The sequence below is a fragment of the Scleropages formosus genome, chromosome 9, assembly GCF_900964775.1.
Source record: "Scleropages formosus chromosome 9, fSclFor1.1, whole genome shotgun sequence".
In the NCBI taxonomy this organism is placed as follows: domain Eukaryota; kingdom Metazoa; phylum Chordata; class Actinopteri; order Osteoglossiformes; family Osteoglossidae; genus Scleropages; species Scleropages formosus.
The window spans coordinates 3,698,958-3,719,752 of NC_041814.1; the positions used below are offsets into that span (position 1 = coordinate 3,698,958).

Below are 20,795 nucleotides of genomic sequence, written 5' to 3' on the forward strand. Positions count from 1 at the left end.
TTGAACTAATATTTTCCAGTAGGCCTATTAAAGCTTGTACCAATGTCATTTACAGTGCAAACAAAGGGTGCTATGCTAGAGCATTTAGGAGCAATTCAACCCATAATAGCATGTTTTACACGCTACCTGTCCACGAGGAGGTGCTCAGTTATGTTTGAGACAAGGTACATGTATTTCATATAATTTAGGCATCATTTACAGCATGTGTACATAGCAGTGAAACTGTCCTTAAATTTTTGCCAAGTGCCAGGAATGTACAAAATAATATGGATCAAATTACCAAATGCTAGTCCTGTGCAGCCCTTACAAACATGTGACCGCATCCTTACTGAGTCTCACCTGTGTCACAGCAGACTCTGTATCCAGCCCGCACAACCTCACACTGGACACATGAACCCACTAAAGCAACACTGGCCACATACAAAGTGTAAAACTGACCCAAGTGTTTTGTGAAGCAGTTTTATGCCAAACAGCTTAATTTATTCAGAAACAAACAGTCTAAGTTCTGCATTGGGAAAGATTCAATTTTTCAAACTTTCTAGTTGCTTCACCTGATCTCAACCACTGAGATGCATTCAAATGAAAAGTGGGACAAGCAATAGAGTTTTACTGCCCCAAGTGGTGGCACCAGGAACTGCAGCTCACTTCAGCTTACAGTCAGATATATTATATGTCATCACTGCTACCTTCCAGGTTTAAACACATGACAGTTATTGAAGTTAATAACCTTCCAGCTTTAAAAAAAAAAAAAAAAAAAAGACAAAGGAAGACTTAGTAAATGAATTCTAGTCTGTTGGCTCCACTATAAAACATCCTGTTATATAAAAGGGCAAAATTTTGTGAGTTGCAGTATTGGGCTTTTGTACCATATGCAAGTATTAAGGTATAACCACACCTAACTAAATGATTAAGTTCTGATGGAAAACTTTATGCAGTTCAACTACCATCATCTCTGAAAATTATTAGAGGTAGCCCAGTACTATTTCAGTGTCATTTTTCCTGTTTGTTGCAAATGCAGACTAAAGGTATTAGGATTATTGAACCTCTGTAGCTAAAATAAACCTATAGGCAGACTACCAGTTAGAGCCATGAATGTATTCAATAGAAAGAAAAAAAAAAAAAAAAAAAAAAAAAAAAAAAGAAAAAAAAAATCTTTATTAGAATACTTGTTTATTTTAAATAGATTTACAAACCATATGAAAAGAAAAAATACATCGTGATCGTCAAATGTCCACATGTGCATATTAAGGTAAAGATTGTAAACAGTCCTTAGAAGCAGAGGTGAGCTCATGGTGGAACTGGGTTTCATGAAAAGATCAAGTCAGAAATGGCATTGGGTTCATCTTTTCTTTGTTCATCCTGAGGTTAACTTCCAAAGGCTGTAGTTGCATGATGCCTCATTGATGCTTACCCAAGTACTTAATTTAAAATAAAATAAAAAAAAAAAAAGGCAGGAAAAAAGATCCTGCATCTTCACATATACTCCACACAACCTATGAAAGACCAAAGAAGGGGGGGAGGGGGAGGAGAGAAAAAAAAAAAAAAAAAAAAAAAAAAAAAAAAAAAAAAAAAAAAAAAAAAAAAAAAAAAAAAAAAAAAACTTATCCATGAAATATATGTATTTAAGGGAAAAAAAAATGTAAAGGAATCTATGCTTGTTAAAAACTGTAGGTGGAGGGGGAAAGGCATATAGTTACAGAAAAGATGTTAATCTCAACCTTCTAACAAACTCCAAATTGATAACAGGGCTCAAACTGGCACACCACCCCCTCCCCCCCCCAAATATTTGTGGTAAACATCAATTACTCTATGTATGAAGAAACCAACAGGCAAGCACAGCTACCTCACAGATAGGTTTTGTAACCACTAATTACTGCTTACCTGTAACTGGTGGGATCTAAAAATCTAATAGGGTAATTGTTTTATCAGCACCAAGTGAGTAATTATAGGCTGCTGTAAGCAGGCCACATGACTACTTTGCTTGCATAAAAAAAGAATTTAAAAAGGTGGTTGGAAGACTCTAAAAAGCAGAACTCCACTATGCTGAGGGAAGGGAGAAAACCCATTTAGCTACTTTTTATTCAAAATCTCATTAAATCACAAGGAGGGGGAGAGTTTACCATCATCTTACATACAAACAAAAAGCTTAGGTTTAAAAAACATGTTTGAAAACCTTTGACATTAGCCCCAGCACTGTGTGGACTGGCTGATGTACACACACCCACAGACCTGCAGCCAACCAAACAATCAAATGTGTCTGAAACAGCTCTCACATAAAGACATATGTTAGCTGTAGGTAGTTCTAAAACAGTCCATGACAAGCAAAATTGCAAGCATCTCAACCCACCACCACACGAGTACCATATTTCTCACTTGAACAAAAGAAATTGATTCTACATGCACTTTAGACCATTAAAAACCACACCCTTTTGAAAAAGAAACAGTCTGCTTTCATATTCCACAACACAGCTTAAACACTAAATGCCAAAAGCCTTGAAAACTTTCATGGCATAACTTATGTGCAGGTGGACTGTGTCATTTAATCCAACATGCTAACAACTGACTTAATCCCTCTATTTACACTCAAATGCTCTTAGCCTCTTCCACACACACTGCAAGCCTTCATTGCTCCACTGCAAGTTGCAGCCTCACAGTAGGAGTAACAAGGGACCCCAAAAAAAAAAAAAAAAAAGTTGCAGAGATAAAGCAGCTGATATTCCCACACAGCATATATGATGGGGTTCAGAAGGAAAGAACAGACTTGACTTGCTACAGTGGGATGGGAAGAGGAGGCATAATGCCTGACATCAAAAAAAAAAAAAAAAAAAACATAAAATTGAAACACAAAGTCTTTGAAAGATCTGATTTTAAAAGCAGGTATGGCTATGCATATCTGTAAAGATGCATGAGAGTTCAGTCTATGTGAGGAGGGTGTGGCATAAGGGGGAGGGGGCAGAAGGCAGCAGGGGTCCATCAGGACTCCTCTGTGCCAGAGTCATCCTCATCATAGCAGCAGTCCTCTTCCTCCTCCTCATCCTCCAGGTCCTCATCATCATAATAGTCATCGTAGAAGAGGGTGGAGCCCTCATCAGGTGGGGGTGCACGGGTACGGACACAGTACTCCGCCAGTGTGGTGGGCACCTTCACCCCATCCCTCTCTGCCTCTGCTTTGGTGGCCAGGACCTGCTTCCTGAAAGTAAAAAAAAGGAGGAAATATACATCAGAGCTGACAGCAACTAGGAAAGGACACATTCAATAAGCAGGACTCATTCAGGAATTTCACATCTTGAGATTATCCCGTAACACATACCACAATCACAGTTCAAAGATAGGTCACTGAAATCATAGACCACAAGCCAAATTAAAGCTGAAAGCAAATCACCAGTAGAAATACAGAAAAAAAGAAAGATCGCCAACAGGATGTTATTTACTACAAATGAAGAACATTATGTAGCAACACAGACCTCAGACAACTGTCAAGTTCCTTGCAGTAGCACTTCTTGTACAGATCAAACCACATAGTGGCCCATGATCGTGGTAAACACCTCAGCAAAGTAGAAGCACAAGGATCTGCCAAGGCTTCACATTCAGGGTGGGCCTAAGTCAGGTTACACACCACCAGGGGGCAGCTTGGCACAATAAACTCAATAAATGCCTATAAAAATGTAATTCAATACATTTCTTCAATGCCATTTTGAGCTACTTTATTAGGGTATGAATTTAAAAAAGGGGGAACATTTCTTAAAGATGTTCTTTAACAAAAAGCTAAACAATGACTAAGAGCCAATTTCATATTTCAGTGATTTAATTTCAAAGTAATATTAATAGACCAAGGCTACCAAGTTCTTAAATATAGTTTGTGGCAATAAAGCACATGAAGTTCATTCATTGAGCCAACTGTGTTCAGGTGTTAGTTATATTAAGGAAATTTATCCTTTGAGAAACTTTGCTAAAGCAGTTATTAAAGGAGCAACATATGACAAGTCATGCCTTTTGCCTGTTAATAATGGAATGTAATCATTCCATGGAATAACAAATTACGCTGAATTCCAACATCACTGACTCCTGCAAATGCTGCACAACCTATCTATGAACTCTGAACTGAACTCCAAGTATAGGCTATTTGCAGAATCAGATGTGGACTACAAAAGAGCAACATCTGATTCTGCAGCATACAAGAAATGTGCACAGGCTGAGACTTTACCAAAAAAAACATAAGAGTATTCTGATTTTCTATGTATCTCCATTCAGGAAGGGTTTGAATAGGTTTACAATGAGTTTTGGCTATGATGGACAGATATGCAAATTTCCCACCTATAGGCTATACATACTATTTTAAAGTTAACTGCTGGCAGAAAGTGTTTTGAATACTAAGCATCATGGAAAACTGGCAAAGAAATATTAATGAAAGCCATGACACAATACTTGCAACCTTTTTCCATGTATAGATTACAGCAAAATTTAATCATCACCAGTTCAGTAATAGTACAGCAATTCAAACGAATCAGTTACCTTCCTTAAGTCATGTTTTCACCATATCAGAACAATGATATGCAGTTTGCCCTATTTCCTTATTCTTCTAAATATACTGCATGCACCTCTTACCTGATGATCTCTGTGTATTCCCGGTCCTTGCCCTTGCTATCCCTCCATTTACGGTACATGACGGAGGCATCAACATTGGCTGGAGAGAAGGTGTTGGGCTCGTTGAGCAAGGATATTACACTCAGTAGGATGGTCCTGGGGGGGAGGGGGGGAAAAAAAAAAAAAAAAAAAAAAAAAAAGGTCAAGAGGATTACAGTCATGTCCCAGACTGTTACTGCTTCTCTAACTGTTCCCACAACATTGTGCAAACAGATTCTAGAAATGAATGTCTGACAAGGCTTTCTGAACTTTGTGAAAGCATTTTCTTGTTCTGACAGTGGGATTCATTTACAAGGGTTTTGGGGTTACTCTACGAACAAGGGGTAATGAAACAGAACATGTTCAATAATGTATTACCATACTTTATCACGAGTTTTGTTTTTTTTTTTTTTTTAATCATACCACAGGCATGTAGCATTTATAGGCTTTAAAATAAAAACATGCATGCAAGCCATGAACAAAGCATATAGCAATCATCTAATTAAAATCCATTTTCATCATCATCATCTTTAGACTGGTCAAACTCAATTCATCTTCCTCACAAAAACACTATTAAACAGATTTTGTGTTATGCCAATATTCATCAGTTGCAAAACATTTAGTGGAATTTCAAATACAAGGATTCAACAATGAAAATAAAATCTGCAGCTCCACCAAAAACTAAAGTTATCTGAACTGTAAGAAATCCCCTTTGTTCCAACAAATCAACTCCTGCAATAAAGTTAGAATGTCATAAATCAGAGTGTAAATGGCATTCAACTAAAATGAACATTATATAGCCTGGTTTGACTGTCCAAAAAATTATGGAAAAGAACTTTTTCGAGCCAGATCCAAATACTACACAAAATTAACTGATGAAAATCAGAAAAACCCTCATTTCTTGTTTAATACCATCGCTTACTTAACTGGTAAACACAAAGATAAATAACGCATTTCCGCTTCCATTACTAATCATGAATTTGTTGTATAAATAATAATAAAATTAGAGAATATCCGGGCATCCATAGTGCCCTCTAGTTCGGTCTCGGCCAGTGTAACCGTTTGAGTAGCTTCAACGTAATAACTGTAGAGGAAATTACAGTGCAAATTAGCTCTATGAAAGTTACTACCTGTTCTTTAGACCCAATCCCCACTAAACTACCGAAGGCTGCAGTTTCCGGCTTGCAGAACTTAATACATTATTACTTAGTGGCTGTGTTCCGAAAGCTTTAAAAGTCGCCGTTATTACACCACTACTAAAGAAATCAGATCTAGATTGTAACAACCCAAGTAATTATAGACCCATCTCCAACCTACCATTTTACACAAAATTTTAGAAGACTGTAGCTTCCCAAATTGTAAAATATCTCAATCATAATATATTTGAAAAATTTCAGTCTGGTTTCTGCACTGGTCGCAGCACTGAAACGGCACTCGCACACGTTAATGATATTCTCATTTCTTCTGATGCTGGTCAGATCTCTCGTTACGTTACTGGACTTGAGTGCTGCGTTTGATATTGTAAACCACAATACCCTACTGAATAGATTTAAAAACCTTGTTGGAGTAAAGGGTACGGGCCTGAAGTGGTTCGACTCATATTTAGCTAAACATTTACAATTTGTTCTGAAATCTGATGACTGCACCCTTCCATCTCAACTACAGTTTGATATGGTGTGCCACAGGGCTCTGTATAAGGTCCATTATTGTTTTCACTCAATATGTTACCATCGGGTGATGATATTCGCAAACCCATTGTAAGGTTCCACTCATATACTGATCAGTTATACGTTTTGTTTAAGCCCGATGATACATTATACTGTGGTGTCTTTAGCTAATTGTTTTACAGATAGAAAATTGAGATTTTTTCCCCCCCCCCTCTAAATGTCAACAAAACAGAGGTAGGTGATGCCAAAACAACACAATCCTGCCAATCTTTACCAGAAATGGTACAAACTTCAAGTGTACAGAATGTGTTAAAGATTTGGGTGTCTTGTTGGATGGAAACATGTATCTCAGGTAAATGCTTTGACTAAGTTGTGCTTCCTTCAGCTGAGAAACATAGCTAAATTAAGGCCATTCCTATGTAGGTAGGATGCTGAGAAACTGGTTCATGCTTTTGTTTCAAGCAGGCTGGACTATTGTAATGCTTTACTATCGGGTTGTCCATACCAGATTGGTATCCAGGCTACAACTGGTACAAAATGCTTCTGCAAGAATTGTCACTATAACTAGGAAGTATGACCATACAACACCGGTACTGAAATCGCTGCATTGGCTCTCGGTTACATTTAAAGTTGATCATAAAATCCTACTTTTGACCTATAAGGCAGTACATGGCATTGCTCCGGCTTTGAGAGATCGTTGATTCTTATACCCCGGGACAACATCATCGTTCACTGGATGCAGGTTACGTGAAAGTACCTGCGATCAATAAGACCTCAGGAAGAGGTCACGCCTTTAGCTACAGAGCACCTAAACTATGGAATAGTCTACCAGTTCCTGTCAGAAGTGCCTTGTCTGTATCAGTCTTCAAATCCAGACTAAACACATGTTCAATCAGGCATCCACAAAATTTAATTCCATTTGGCTGTTTCAGTTTTTCCCCACCTCTGTATCAAAACATATTAAACTTCTTTAAGTTATACATTACTAAATTTTTTTTTGTTGAGCATTGTTCCCCTACAATAAGGCTTGAGGGGGCTGGCCAGCCGGCCGTTATAGTAGCAGCCCATGCTGGCTGAGGATGATGATCAACCGCAGTGATGCACAAGACGTACCTTGCTGAACTGGGAAATCAAGCCATCATACAGCAACAATGCCACTGTTACCTGTAAGCTGACTTCGAAGTCCTATTTAATGTAGAATGCCCAGGAGGGGTGCGCAGTCACTGGCACTTAAACCCTCATAGGTTTTTTTTTTTTCCCCCCCCTCGACTCTCAGTTGGGAGTTTTTTTTGTTCCTTTCCTCCATGGTCTGTAGACATACTTAGTTTTACAAAAGCATTGATAATGTATTACGCTAGTTCTGTAGTTTCTTTGTTTCCTTGTCTGATGTATTTGTTTCTTTGCCCTATGCCTATGTTCAAGTGCTCAGTGTCACTGCGTGAGAAGCACTCTATAAAAATAAATTTAATTGGAAATACCATTTACCACACTATAATTTACTAAGCTACATTTCTTTTCAACAATCAAAATAACATGTATCAAAAATGCTTTGAAAAGGTTTTCAATGTTTTCTGCTTTTAATTTAAAATTTCTTCAAATGAGAATACTGAAAGGCCACAGTGACACAGAGCACTGAACAAAGTATGAGAAGCATAATAGAAATAATTTGAGATCATTTCAAGCAATGACTACCCATCTAACATGTTAAATGGTAGAAAATCCTCCTCAACCCACAGCAGAACCCCAGCCAGCCAGGTTTTCATCTCACCTGAAGGTTTGCCCCCAGCTCTCAAATGTCTTTAACCATCCCGCAATACCTCTGTTGTACTTAGATAAATCTCACAAGGTCATTTACATTTTATATGTTATGGTCTGTTTGAGCTAATCTGTGTGGACACACTGAAAATCTTTAAAGCACATAAACACTATGCAAGATGAATAAAATACTTTCATTACTATTGCCTGTACAGGCTTTTGTTAAGACAGAGAAAAAGGAGGTAAAAAGGAGCAAGCTGTTTTGTATCTTATCAACCACTCCTTTGTGGACACCTATGGTCATAAGGACAGAATCTGTGCAACCTCATTGTTTGTTTCTCTCAGACTCCTTGTAAGAGTGGCTCAATCCCTATCGTACACCCTCTCCCTCTGGGCAAAGACACGTGAGGCTATTTTTATTAACTGCTGTTGCCAAGCCAACAGAAACACCAAGTATAGCAATTATGCCTGGGGATGGGGGGCAAGAAAAAGTACCACACAAGTGAAGAAACATAGATTACAAAAGGTAAAAATAGCAATACCTTACATTTCTAAAATTGTGCTTCTCAGTTAAAGCTGAAACTCTTAATACACACTGGGGCATCACCAATATTTACATATCAAATCTACCAAAACTACTTAGAGACACAAGGGTTCTTCAGCTACTTTCTTGTGAGGGCCAACTTATCAAAAATGTGGGGAATAATTCTCAGATTTCAGCAATTACATGTAAACAAGAAAAACAAAATACAGCTTATAAAAGGGTAGTAATGCTAATTTTGATAACTGAATTGATATAAATCATAAAAAAAATGTTTTTGTACAGAACATGACTGGACCAAGATGGCTAACACTGGTCACAGTTCACAGTTCACCTTTAGGCTCTGCACTGACAGCCTCTGAGCCTGGAGGAGAATGTGTGTCAAAGCTTGACATTTTGGTATTGAAGTGTCTTCTCAAATTTTACTTTCATCGCAGCCAGACTTCTTGCAGGCCAAATACGCTGATTTGGTTAACATTTACAAACATATTTCTCAGTCCAATTACTGCCTATTTTCATTGTTGACTTAACTCTTCCTTAAAAGGTAAGGAGAGACATATTCAGCTGTTTTTGAAGAAGTTTATTAACTGTCAAAGGGGGGAACAGTACAGAATCTCAAGATTTTGTCAAAGTTCACACATAAGCAGGAGACACGTTTGAAAATACTCCAGATTTCTCAGCAAGAAACAGCTTTTTTAAAATTAAAATTAATTGAACTGCATTCAAAACCAGCTAAAGGGCTGGATAAAAATTATTTATGGGTCAGACATAGCCCATGGGGCTGCTGGTTGAAGAGCCCCGGCATACATTGTTGCTCTCATTTGTCACAATCGTTGACAAAATAACAGTATTTACACAGTATTAATGTAAAAGTTAATGCATTTCACTATAAGCCCGAACAAAGTTATAGCATTCCCTGTTTACAAGAGGAAAGTGAAAAGCAAATTGGGTACAGAATATAGAATTATACTGGGAAGGAAAAGACGGGAAAAACAGAACAAGGAAACGGATAAAAGTAGATTGGAGGAAGGAGACAGGAAGAGATGTAAATTGTGCATTTGCTGAAGGGCTTTGTGGCAAATAAGACGCTGATCAACTTGTAGATAGTTACAGTATGTCTAGACCTGAGGAAAATTGAGGAAAGGAAGGGCAAGTGTGGCAAACCTGACATTCTGTGTGGGGTTCCATCTTTCAGAAGGCAGCTCTCCGCTCTGAGGGTCATCCACAGGGGGGTGTAGGATGGAAATGCAAACATCCCCATTCTGTAGAAGAGGTATTGTTATGGTCTACCACAACTCAAATCTTTAACACCAGGGAACATTATGCATTTTGCAGTGTAGGCTCCCAGGGCCTAAGGCACATGTGAAACCTTACATAAGATGTATGGTGCTGCTGTGGAAGGACAGAGAAAAGCCAGCCAGGGAAAGACCTTACCTCGTAGATGTTAGGGTGCCACATTTTAGTGAGAAACCTGAACGCAGGTGGGGAGTACGGGTAATCGATGGGGAACTTGATACGTGCCTGCAAGTACAGGAAACTGCCATTAGTGATACAGAGAGGAGGTCGTATTTAACCCAAGCCTCAAACTACATATCCCACCCAAATAAAGTGGTAAAATCTGCATATCAAAACAGGAAGGGGACAAGTCAGAACAGTATCTGAACACAAGCAGGCCAGTAATGACCTCAGATAGCAAATGGCAGGAGGATTAAGACAGTCACATAGGATGATGTAGGCCACAGTTCTAATACCATTTAGAAAAGTGTAAAGATCAGTTATTACAGTGCAAGTAACAGCCTGGAATTATAGAATATAGTCAGTCTACGATGAAATTAAACAGTACATACAGCAAAATCTCACTGCAAACATTTCAAGAACTGCTATGCCCCTTCAGATCCACTCACCCCAAAAAAAAAAAAAAAAAGAAAAAAAAACCATCTTCAATTGTTCACTCCTTGAGAAAGACTTATTCATAGATGTGATGTCACACAGAGCAGAAAAAGATGCAAGACATGCATCTAACACCCTGCTGTTATATATATAAAAAAAAAACCATTTGAACCAGTAATCAATAAAAAATGTTTTAATGAATTTAAGGAAGGTCACGTAAAAAGTGTAACTTGTAATTCTCTATGATCTTCAGTGTAATTTGCATTTGTTAAAGAACACACAAAAATATTGTAACGACATGCGTTACTGAGGAGTGTCACATTTAAGCGGGAAATGTTCACTGTATATTGGGAAGTGAGAGAAAGATGTAAAATGGTTATTTAACTGCTGTGGGGGGGCTGACAGAGGGTATAAGGGGGCAAGTGCCTATGGGGCAGTGTGACAAGGTAAAGGACAGCTTGGGAAAGGGTAAGCAGGTTGGGAAGGTTGGCTTGAATTGTAGGTCCTTCAGGAAAAGGGGTTGGACCGAGAGCATTACTTCCTTATACATGCGCCAAAACCTCTTGCTGTGTGCCTGTGTTACAATAAAGGTTCATAATAAAGGCTGCCCGTGCATCCTTCTTCGCCCCTTCCAAACCCAAAGGGCAAAACACTACAGTATTTTCTCTGAGATGTATGTCGTTTTAGAGAAAAGCATCAGCTAAATAAATAAATGTAGGTGAACCAAAACATTGCATTGGTTAAACCAAGTAGGTAAAGCAGAATCAGGTGTGCAAGTCATTTTATAGGTTTAAGATTTAGATAAGTTTATTTGAATATCTTATTCAAGAATGATGACCATCATTATAGGGCTCACCTACTTTCAAGCAGCACTATAGACCAGGGGTTCTTAACCTGGAGTCCATGGACTGACTAAGGGTCCATGAACTGGATGGGGGGAGACCTACATTTTCACACTTGGCCCTTCATTTTCATTACCCTTAAACTGAAATTCTGCATTTCCTTCAATTATGAAGGTTATGTAGGCAACAAACCACAGCAGACCTGTGTGGTGACTTTTACCAATGAAATCAGACATTTTCACATCAGTTTACAGTTGTTAGATACTATCGCAAAATATTCATGGCACACGTCACTTCTTCGAAATTACAGTAGTTTAATATTTTGATTACTAAAACAATTATACTGAAGGAGTTTTCTTGTGTATTTTATGCATTTAAATACATTATTCTGAGAATGGGTCCAGAGCATCAAAGGGGTCCATGGCATAAAAGAGTTTAAGAACCCCAGATATAGACACCAAGAAAAGAAACAGTACATGTAAACAGAATTCTCCCCATGTAGATATTTACGTAGAGGAAAAACCCCTGTACTACAAAAATGGTCCACTTCACAATAGAAATGGGCTTCTGAAAAGCAGAGCAAGCCCAAAGTCCAACATATTTGCGATTACTGAATCATTTTATACATTACTAGCGCACTAGTGTGTACAATACTGTTGGTAACAATCTCAGTCAGAGGTTGTACAGTATTCACATAGGTGGTTGCTTTCACTTAATACCCAAAAAATGATCCCCTAGAAGGTGAGGATAGAATAGGCCTGTCAAAACAAACCAAAGATGAACCACATTTCCACAAGCATCTTATATAAGCAACACAATAAGGACGACATACTATGGGTCTGGAAAGGCCAATAAACACACTGAAAGTCTTATAACACTGCTGCTCACATGTCAGGGAACACAGCTAAGAGCTCCAAAACAAAGCTGTTTAGTGTTACTTAGAAGTTATTTACCACCTCATAGGCCTTAAACAGAAACAATCTGCCAAACCTTCATCCCCTTCTGTTCTGCTGAATCCAGGTAGACAAGCAGTGATAGAAAAGTACAACACACTGAAAGTCTAGGTGTAGCCACCCTCAGAACGGCAACACAAAGATGACAAAAAATTAACATGACATCATGGATTAATATCAAACTGCATTTATTATAACACCACATCTCACAAAGGAAGAAAGCCACTGCAGAGTATAATTGGCAAGTACAGGAAACTCCTACTGCTCTTAAACATGTTCGATGAAGTAAGAGCAGAAGATGAAAAGCTGTACATAGTGATTACAAAGCTAGATTTTTAACATTAAGACTGCAATGGTTTTGGAACTTTAAAGATAACATACTGAATAAACAAAAAGAGAAAGGTGAGACAAAGAAGGATCCCATGAAAAAAAAATGAATGTAGTAGCCAGGCACACACAAGGCATAAAACATAACTACTGATGGAGCCACTGGCAGCAAATTAGGCTTTTAAATGAAGGAAAACTTCCAACTGTTTTCATCTGAAATCCATAACCTCGCTACTGTGGAAACTAAAGAAAAAGAGCCACCAAGGATATATGCCAAAATACAGAATTGAGGAGACTCCACTGTACTCCCTTTAAAACTTCCTCACTTGTCTTTAGCACTTTTGGTACTTACCCACCTGTGCCCCCATACCTACAAGACCTGATGGCTTACTACACCCTAAACAGACTTATCCTCCTCCAACTCTGGCTGCTTGGTGGTCCAGTGCACAAGAAATCCAAAACAAAAGCCTGAATCTTCTTGGACCTGGCTTCAGTTCTAAATTGTTGGCGCACACACAAGTTGTTTTTGCATGTTTGCACTTTCTTATAACAGCACAGAGTAATCAGAGAGATGCTGATCAAATACGTACCCAGATTGTAACTGCCAACACGACTACTTTGTGCACTGCATGCATGTAACTCACCCATGAGCATAAAGGAGCTTTTCAAGAACGAAACAGGCCATTTTTCACATGGATTTGCTACCAAAATCTGTGCTTTTTTGCAATTATGAAATATGCATAAAAAGAAAAGTGGGTTAAACAACCTTTTGTAAATATGAGTTTTCTTATCTTAACTTTTGTATCATGACGGAAGACTATCATTTAATATCAAATACCTTTGTATTTACTACCAAATGTATATACTGCTATTGATGTCATGCTATTGTTACCCATTTTAAAATTACATACTCTACTAATTCTATATTCAACTAGCAATGTAATATAGATGCTGGTTTAAACAGCAACAATCTATTTCAAGAATTACAACTGTAGGTTAAAAGCACTCTTGATTTTGCTGAATTGTACAACACTTTATATAAAGTGCCTGCCAAATGAATAAAATGTAAATGTCCACCTATTTTGATTTTCTCTATAGCTTTCCTGAAGCTTGTCTGAATTCTGATTATCCCTTACTATAATCCACAAATCAAAGGGGTCAAAATACATTGACTCCAACAGGCCCCAAAAACTAGACATGTTGTCAAATTAGTGACTTTATAGAATCAAGTCATATTACCTCAACTGCTACCAAGAAACAGTCTGATCCATTTAGTACAAAGCCACACTTGGCCCCAGTCTCTCACTCAAAGCTCTCGACTACTTCTATTCATTACCAACTTGTATCAAGTGTGATAAGAGTCATGGTAAGAAAAGGAGTCAATACAACCTTCTTTGACAAATATAGCAGAAGTGAATCTGTAAGAATAAAGAAGCACTGTTGTCCTGCAGTCCAGCTGCTTCATATAATGACACCTTATTCTTTAAACAGTTGAACTACAAATTTTTGAAAATGCAGACACCAACCCCAAGAGTTCAAAGAATTTGCACCTGTCCTTTACTCATTTTATTTGTCATCATTATTATTTTCTAAAGTTTCAGTTTGTATTGGAGCAAACAAACTGTGGTTATTTGTCGAGCTAAAAGGTGGCCAAAAAATGCAACTAACAGAAGGTTAGGTCTGCCTAATTCAACTTGCTTCCACATTGTCTACAGCTCATGCTGTATGTCTGATTCTAACAGCTACAGAAAGAAGATATGCATCATTAACATAGAACTGGACTTGAGGAGTTTGTGTAAATGCATTTTTTGTTTTGAGTAATTTACAATGAGAGTTATAGCCAACAAAACAAATCAAGGGTCATCTGCATTATAGCTCTTATTAGTGCAACTTTGATGTATAAGTGACTTTGAAGTTCCAAAAGAAATGAGTTAACAGCTCTACAGTCCAAGCTGAGTTCGTAAACTGAGGAGCTACAGCAAAGCAGGCTTCTTTTCAGTTTATGAGAGTAAGCACTACTTCTACACATATTCACACACACACACACAGCACAGCTCTTGCAAATGATCAGGAACTGAATTCATAGGAACAATTAACCCATTTATACTGTCAACCATCAATTCTACATAAATAGTGAACAAAGGGTGTTTGGTTCTTGGGGGAGAGAAGCAGCATTCAACAACACAGGAAGGCTGTACATTTACACTTTGCAGAGTTAGAGGCTGCACAAAGTCAAGGTTTAATACTCCCCTAGAACATTTGGGCCAACTCCAGTCTAGTTTTCAGTTGTGCTTAATGAGTGCATCCCAGAGCTAGGCAAGAGGAAGACGACTCTCACCATTTCTCACCACAAGGTATCAAAAATGTTTAAGACCATCAATAAAAAGACCTGTAACATTAGCAGGATGATTCTAATGTGAGACTAGATCTTTTAAGCATGTAAATGTGATATTCAAGCAAAAGATATTCAAAGCATTTAAAGTAATGCTTTAATTACTTTATAACAAGCTAACACAGGAATCTTCACTTGTGATATAGCAGGGAGAAGGCTGCTAAAGAAGTCAATTGGCTCTTCTTGCTTTGCGTTCTCTGGGCACACTGTTTTATAGCTCCACTAGGCAACAGTCAGTATTGTCCAATTTCTCTATACTTCCTTTGTTATACTGCCCTATGGGACTAAATTTCAATATAGTGCTATTCTTCTACTCAAATTCTTATTTATATAGCCAGAGCTTTCCATACTGGGAGTGTCATCTACCAGGGCACTTACCTGATCATAAAATGAAAGGCTGTATGAGGTACTTATCCAAGTTCCTATGAACAAAACTATGTGAACTACTTGCATATACAAGTACCACACAGTAATCACCATCATCACTCAGAACCTGGGATTTAAGCAAGCAGGGCTGCTAGCTTATTCAGGACACAGCTGACCAGTACAGGTAATAGGATTGACAGTGCTTTATAAAGCAGACCAACAGACCTGGAGGAGAGGAAAGAGCCATTATTTTCAAATTAGTACAGTTGACTGGACTAAACCTCCGTTGTCTACAATTATCTAAATATGCAATGAAATCACAAGCCACAGAATATGTGACAATTTACTAACACCACAAAGAAACCTGGCGACTGATTTTTTTTTCCTGAAATATGCACTTCTTACAAATCTGGATTAGACCGAACAGCATACAGAAGTTAATTTACAAAAACTACACAGAAAGAACAACTCTAAAGTAGCACATCTTCATAGGACCTCATGCAAGCAGCATCTCATGAGACACACAGCTTCCTTTTTTCCCCAACCACACAATTCTTATGACATTCTGTTCATGTGTCAAACTTGTTACAGGTTTTCATTTTCACGTGTCACATGGCTTGAGTGCTTGAAAAGTGACTAGTCAGACATGGGTGGGCAAAAGTGCAACAAAGAGGAGCTGTGCTTTGGCAGGCTATATGCTGCAGGGCTGACAATGCAGGCCCAAATACAAGCACAGGCACAGTCAGTCTGGGTTTTCTGCTGGTACTGAAGAGGGTAAAGGGCAGAGAAGGGGGAGGGGATCCAGCATTTATGAATGTACTTAAGGTGGACTAAGTCTCTTACACCTGAAAAGCTGCAAAAAGTAAATCTGATTGCAGGTGTGCAGTATGCATTTGCTTTATACAGTGGACCTCAACAAAGTCAACAAGCCGTTCCAGGGTGGCTCCTGACATATTACATAAAGCAGCTACCAAAAAGGAAGAACCTTAAAAAGATAACAGGGAGCATTTTAATCTCTGTGGTGTAAATGTAACTTGCCATGTTAAAACCAATGAAAAATTGACAATTAACATGCTAACAAAACAAGTCATGTTACTTTGGAATATGACTAATTTCATAAAATGACAAATTAGCATTAGTAGGGACAATTTATGAAATTCATAGGGTTTTTTTTTTTTTTTTTTTTTTAAAATAAAACACTACAATTTGAAGCACTAAATTTTGTAAAATGCTTAACGTTCCAAAATAAGTAAACAAAAGAAGAAAGTGAACTTCAGTCATACTGACCTAGATTCTCCACCTGTTTACCTTTAGGATAAAACCCCACCTCATTTTTACAAGCATTTAAACTATATTCACACACCATTTTAGAAGACTGCATGAACCTAGTTTTTGTCACTTTCAGTAACAGCTTGAACAGCTCTAAGAACATTTAAAGAGTAGGTCTATGGCACGGTCTTACCATGGTTGTAGTGAAACTAAGTGAAAATACATTTCAGTACTTTATAGGAGGTGGAAGATTACAGCTGAATATTTCTGGCCTTAAAATAAAGACACTGGGTTATTGTACCCTCACCCTATACTTAATAGACTGCAGTTTATGAAAGTTAACAGCACAATAATCACAAAGGAATACATGAACCAAACAATTTCTACCCTTATAAATACTGATATAGCTGGATGAACAAAGTATTAATGCTCAAGGCTATAGCAACATACAAAGTAGTTGTCAACACAAGACACTACAGTATAGTGTAGTATGAAGGATTCTGTCAATAATTACAGAAAAAAGGGTGATCAAACTGAACTACCTACCCCTATTATTTCTTGCACTAGAACTGCTTCCGCAATACACATTATCCCACCTAAAACTTGTACTGCAACATCTATTCTTTGTACACAAACTGACATTATAGAAGCCAATTTTTGACAAATGGCATTTGAAAAGTACCATACTGTTACAGTAACAGTTCGTGAGGTCATCACAACCAAATTATTCCAGTATGGAGTCAAAAAATGGTGCACCTTCACCTCACCCTAGACAAAGTCACTTGTACACAAATGTGCACAGCGGGTCTTAAGGGGAGCAGGGCAGGAGAAGGGGTGAGGTGAGCGAAATTGGCCGACAATCGGCAGATTTGCCTGTGGAGACTGCTGGGCGGAGTGTATTCCCACTGTGGGCTACACACACCACCCCCTGTTGCCGGGCAAAACAGAGGATATTAATTCTGTCGCACAAAAGGTTCTAATAGTGTTTCACGTACACATGACAAAGAATGGTGTGTGGCTTCCAGTTGTCGCTCACACAATTGATGAACGTGGCTACTCATTATGAACTGACTAACACACACAGCCCAGGACAAGTGCACATGCACACACACAATGCTTGGTACAACAGCAGCCATGATTCTCAGTGTAACATTGAACTTACACTCATTGTGTGTACCTCAACACAAGTTTTTAAAGAAAAAAGAAAAAAACCCAGATTTCCCCACTTCCCACTATGTTATGCTGTGCTGTGCTACATGTTGTGAATATACCCAAATACTAGACTAGTGTCCCAAGACAAATAGCCTGTCCAGTGTTCACACTGGTGGTCTTGTAGTAAGTTCACTCAAGGAGGACCACTACAAAAAAAAGTCACAACAGAAATAAAAATACTGATCTTTACTTTGACTTTTGATCTGTTTAAAAATAGAAGTCATTCCAGTGAGAAAATCCACCAGGTCCAAGAACAAAAGAGCTGCGCTGCGCCCGGTGCAGGCTGTCGGATAGGACTTTAGTTCATTTTTTTCCCTGTTTAACCACAAAACTTGTCAAGTAAATTTTTTTTTTTTTTGCCCACGCGGAAATTAAAAAATTAAGGCCCAGAGAGGGGCAGGAATGTGGCGGAGGGAGTGCAGGAAACAATGCGAACTCTTCCTGGGAACGAAGAACAAAGGGCTGTGTCTGAAGTCTTCGTCTCTCACACACTTTAAGCAAAAGGGGCGTTAAAACAACCCATAGTTTGTTAAACCAAAACTTCAGCGCAAAATGTAACGTTCGGTGGAGGGAAAAGTACAACAAAAAAGGAGAGCAAAAAAAAAAAAAAAAAACACGGGGTTATGTCCTGCTAAGTTTGCTGACGTCGACAACTGACACAGTTACTACGCGCGCGCTCGTTCGCGAGCTCTCACACATACAATTAACATGTCTCTCGGGAAAGCGATAAAGGAGTCTTTCCTACTTGCGAAAAGCTCATTTGGAGTGTTAAAAACCAGGCAAGCCGTGAACATTTGACGTAAAACTGTGGTGAAGCGCGCCGTTACCTTGAAATAGCCGCCCTCGTAGTGCGTGTTCGGCGGCCCGAAGATCGCCACCTCCCAGTTGTACAGGTCCGACTCGTCCACCAGTGTGATCTTAAAGCCCTCCACCGGCTCCTCCTGCAGACTTTTCATCTCCAGCATCAGCGCTTTCTGCGAACTCGCTACATGGTGGTGTCCATGCTGAGCCATTCCGCCGCGCTTCGCCTCAGCAAAGCCGTCGGGGTTCTGTTTTGGGAAACAATAGCTCTGTTTACTAGTAACAAGAGTGGCTCTTAGTGTGGTTTGGCTGCCCGCTCGGTCCCAACGAAGTCCTCGTCGGCTGTTTAGCTCGATAGCCTTTCCCGCTTCGAACCCGTAAATCAGCCCGATGACAAGTGTGACAGACCGACCCGGGCTGACCCAGCAGTGCAGTGCCCAGCGCTCTCTCCGACGTCCTCCTTCGCAGCCTTGACAACTAGCCTACCCACTTAAAATGTTTTTCAATTTCAAATGAATATAACTTTTAAGAAGTATATGTGCTGTCGGGGGCAAAAAAAAATAAACAAAGTAAAGAAACAAACCAAAAAAAAAAAAGAAAGAAAAGAAATGTCAGCGGACGTCCGGCCAAAGACGACAACTCTCTCCTTTCAGTTGTCAGCTACTTCATGTGTCGCACTAAATGTGTCCCCCTGCGGTAACAGCCAATCAGCGTGGAGGAACGCCGTGCATGCTGGGAATTTGTGTTCAGGGGTGTTCTACTCGCCCTCAGACGAACATGCAAGAACATGTGATTTAGATGAGCCTTCCATTTTCAGTTTGTTTGTACTTTCATACCGTTGATTATTTTGTGAAATATGAATTTAAATCGCTGCATAGCCCAGGATCTTGTGACGAAGAAGCAACAGGAGCAGGGCCAGATCCCTGTTATCATAGAGTACAGTACAATGAAATTTGTAAAAAAAAAAAAAAAATGCACTGCTGCTTGCAGGTAAATATATATATGTGGACAGTTAAGTAGATGTCGCTGAGCAAAGATAAAAATTTAAAAAATTGTTTGTACACGCTCTAAAATGAGGCTTGTATTGTTTCCCCATGTAAACCCCAAATTGGGTCAGCTATTGCAGCATCCAAAGCTGATATTGCTGGAAATTATTTCTGTATTGTGAAGCTACAAGTACAAGGTAATAAGTACTTGCATATCTGCAGCACCAGTAACAGGCCATCCGTGTGCTGTTGACACGCCCACATGCATGTGGTTTTACGTTTGTTGCCACAGACTATGCCAAGCAAAATAAGATTGTCATTAAAGGACTGGCCACAGAAAAGTCTAAATGACCCTCTTGTGATCAAATCTAAAAAAAACATTTAAATGGCCCAGAATTTTAGATAAACATATATTCTAGCATATACTGTACAAAATATGTCTCACTACTAATAGGGCAGGCATGTAAGCCCAAACCCAGCATTTGAAAGTCATTTTGGTTAAAGGCTTTAGGTAAATGTTTCCTTGTCTCCACATAATTACTAGTACAGTACACTCTACATCTATTTTGCAAGCATATGTGAAATATGTTGGCTGCACATATTCTTTGAAAGTATTTTTCTTTTCTGAATAACACAAGCAGTTTTTTTCCAGGCCAAGCTCAGTAATACAGGTTTATTTGCAAACGTTCCAAAATGTCATAATGCAGAAGTTACCTTTAAAAATAAAAGTGTCTAGGACACTTGGACAATGTTGTCAGTCTCCAGTAATAATTTTAAAAATGGTAAAAGATTAAAATCAAGTTAAAAAGACAAGTTTGCAAAAGTTACTTGATTACCTAAGAACTGCTGAATTTGTGTTTTCAAGGCTTTTCATAATCAGTCTTTGATTTACTGCAGTTAATGAAATGCTATCCAGGCAGAAAATTGTCTGACTGCCATGGGTCAAGAGAGGTACAGGAAAGAATCCACTTGGATTCTGTGGATTCTTGGAAAGTGTCCACTTTCTCTGTCCTCTGTGCTCCCGTTATTTATGGTTGTTCTATTCTGATTTAATACGCTCTTTCATTTTCCCTCTCTCGTTTAACAAGCTGTCAGTTGAGCTGTTGTCTCTTCATGCAGCAGGAGGGGCAGCAGAAAAACTCACTTTCTTTTGAAGATGAGGTTCTATGCA

General features: G+C 38.7%; 1 protein-coding gene across 1 annotated transcript; it reads right to left on the minus strand.

The window, feature by feature from the left end:
• Positions 1 to 2,677: 2,677 nt before the first annotated feature.
• On the minus strand, positions 2,678 to 19,300 carry cdc34a (cell division cycle 34 homolog (S. cerevisiae) a). The gene is made up of 5 exons (XM_018728376.2): positions 18,665 to 19,300; positions 10,021 to 10,107; positions 9,751 to 9,848; positions 4,606 to 4,740; positions 2,678 to 3,190 (listed from the first exon to the last, which is right to left on the minus strand). The coding sequence occupies exons 1-5, from the start codon at positions 18,848 to 18,850 to the stop codon at positions 2,974 to 2,976; spliced, it is 723 nt and encodes a 240-aa protein (XP_018583892.1). The 5' UTR covers positions 18,851 to 19,300; the 3' UTR covers positions 2,678 to 2,973.
• Positions 19,301 to 20,795: the final 1,495 nt, after the last annotated feature.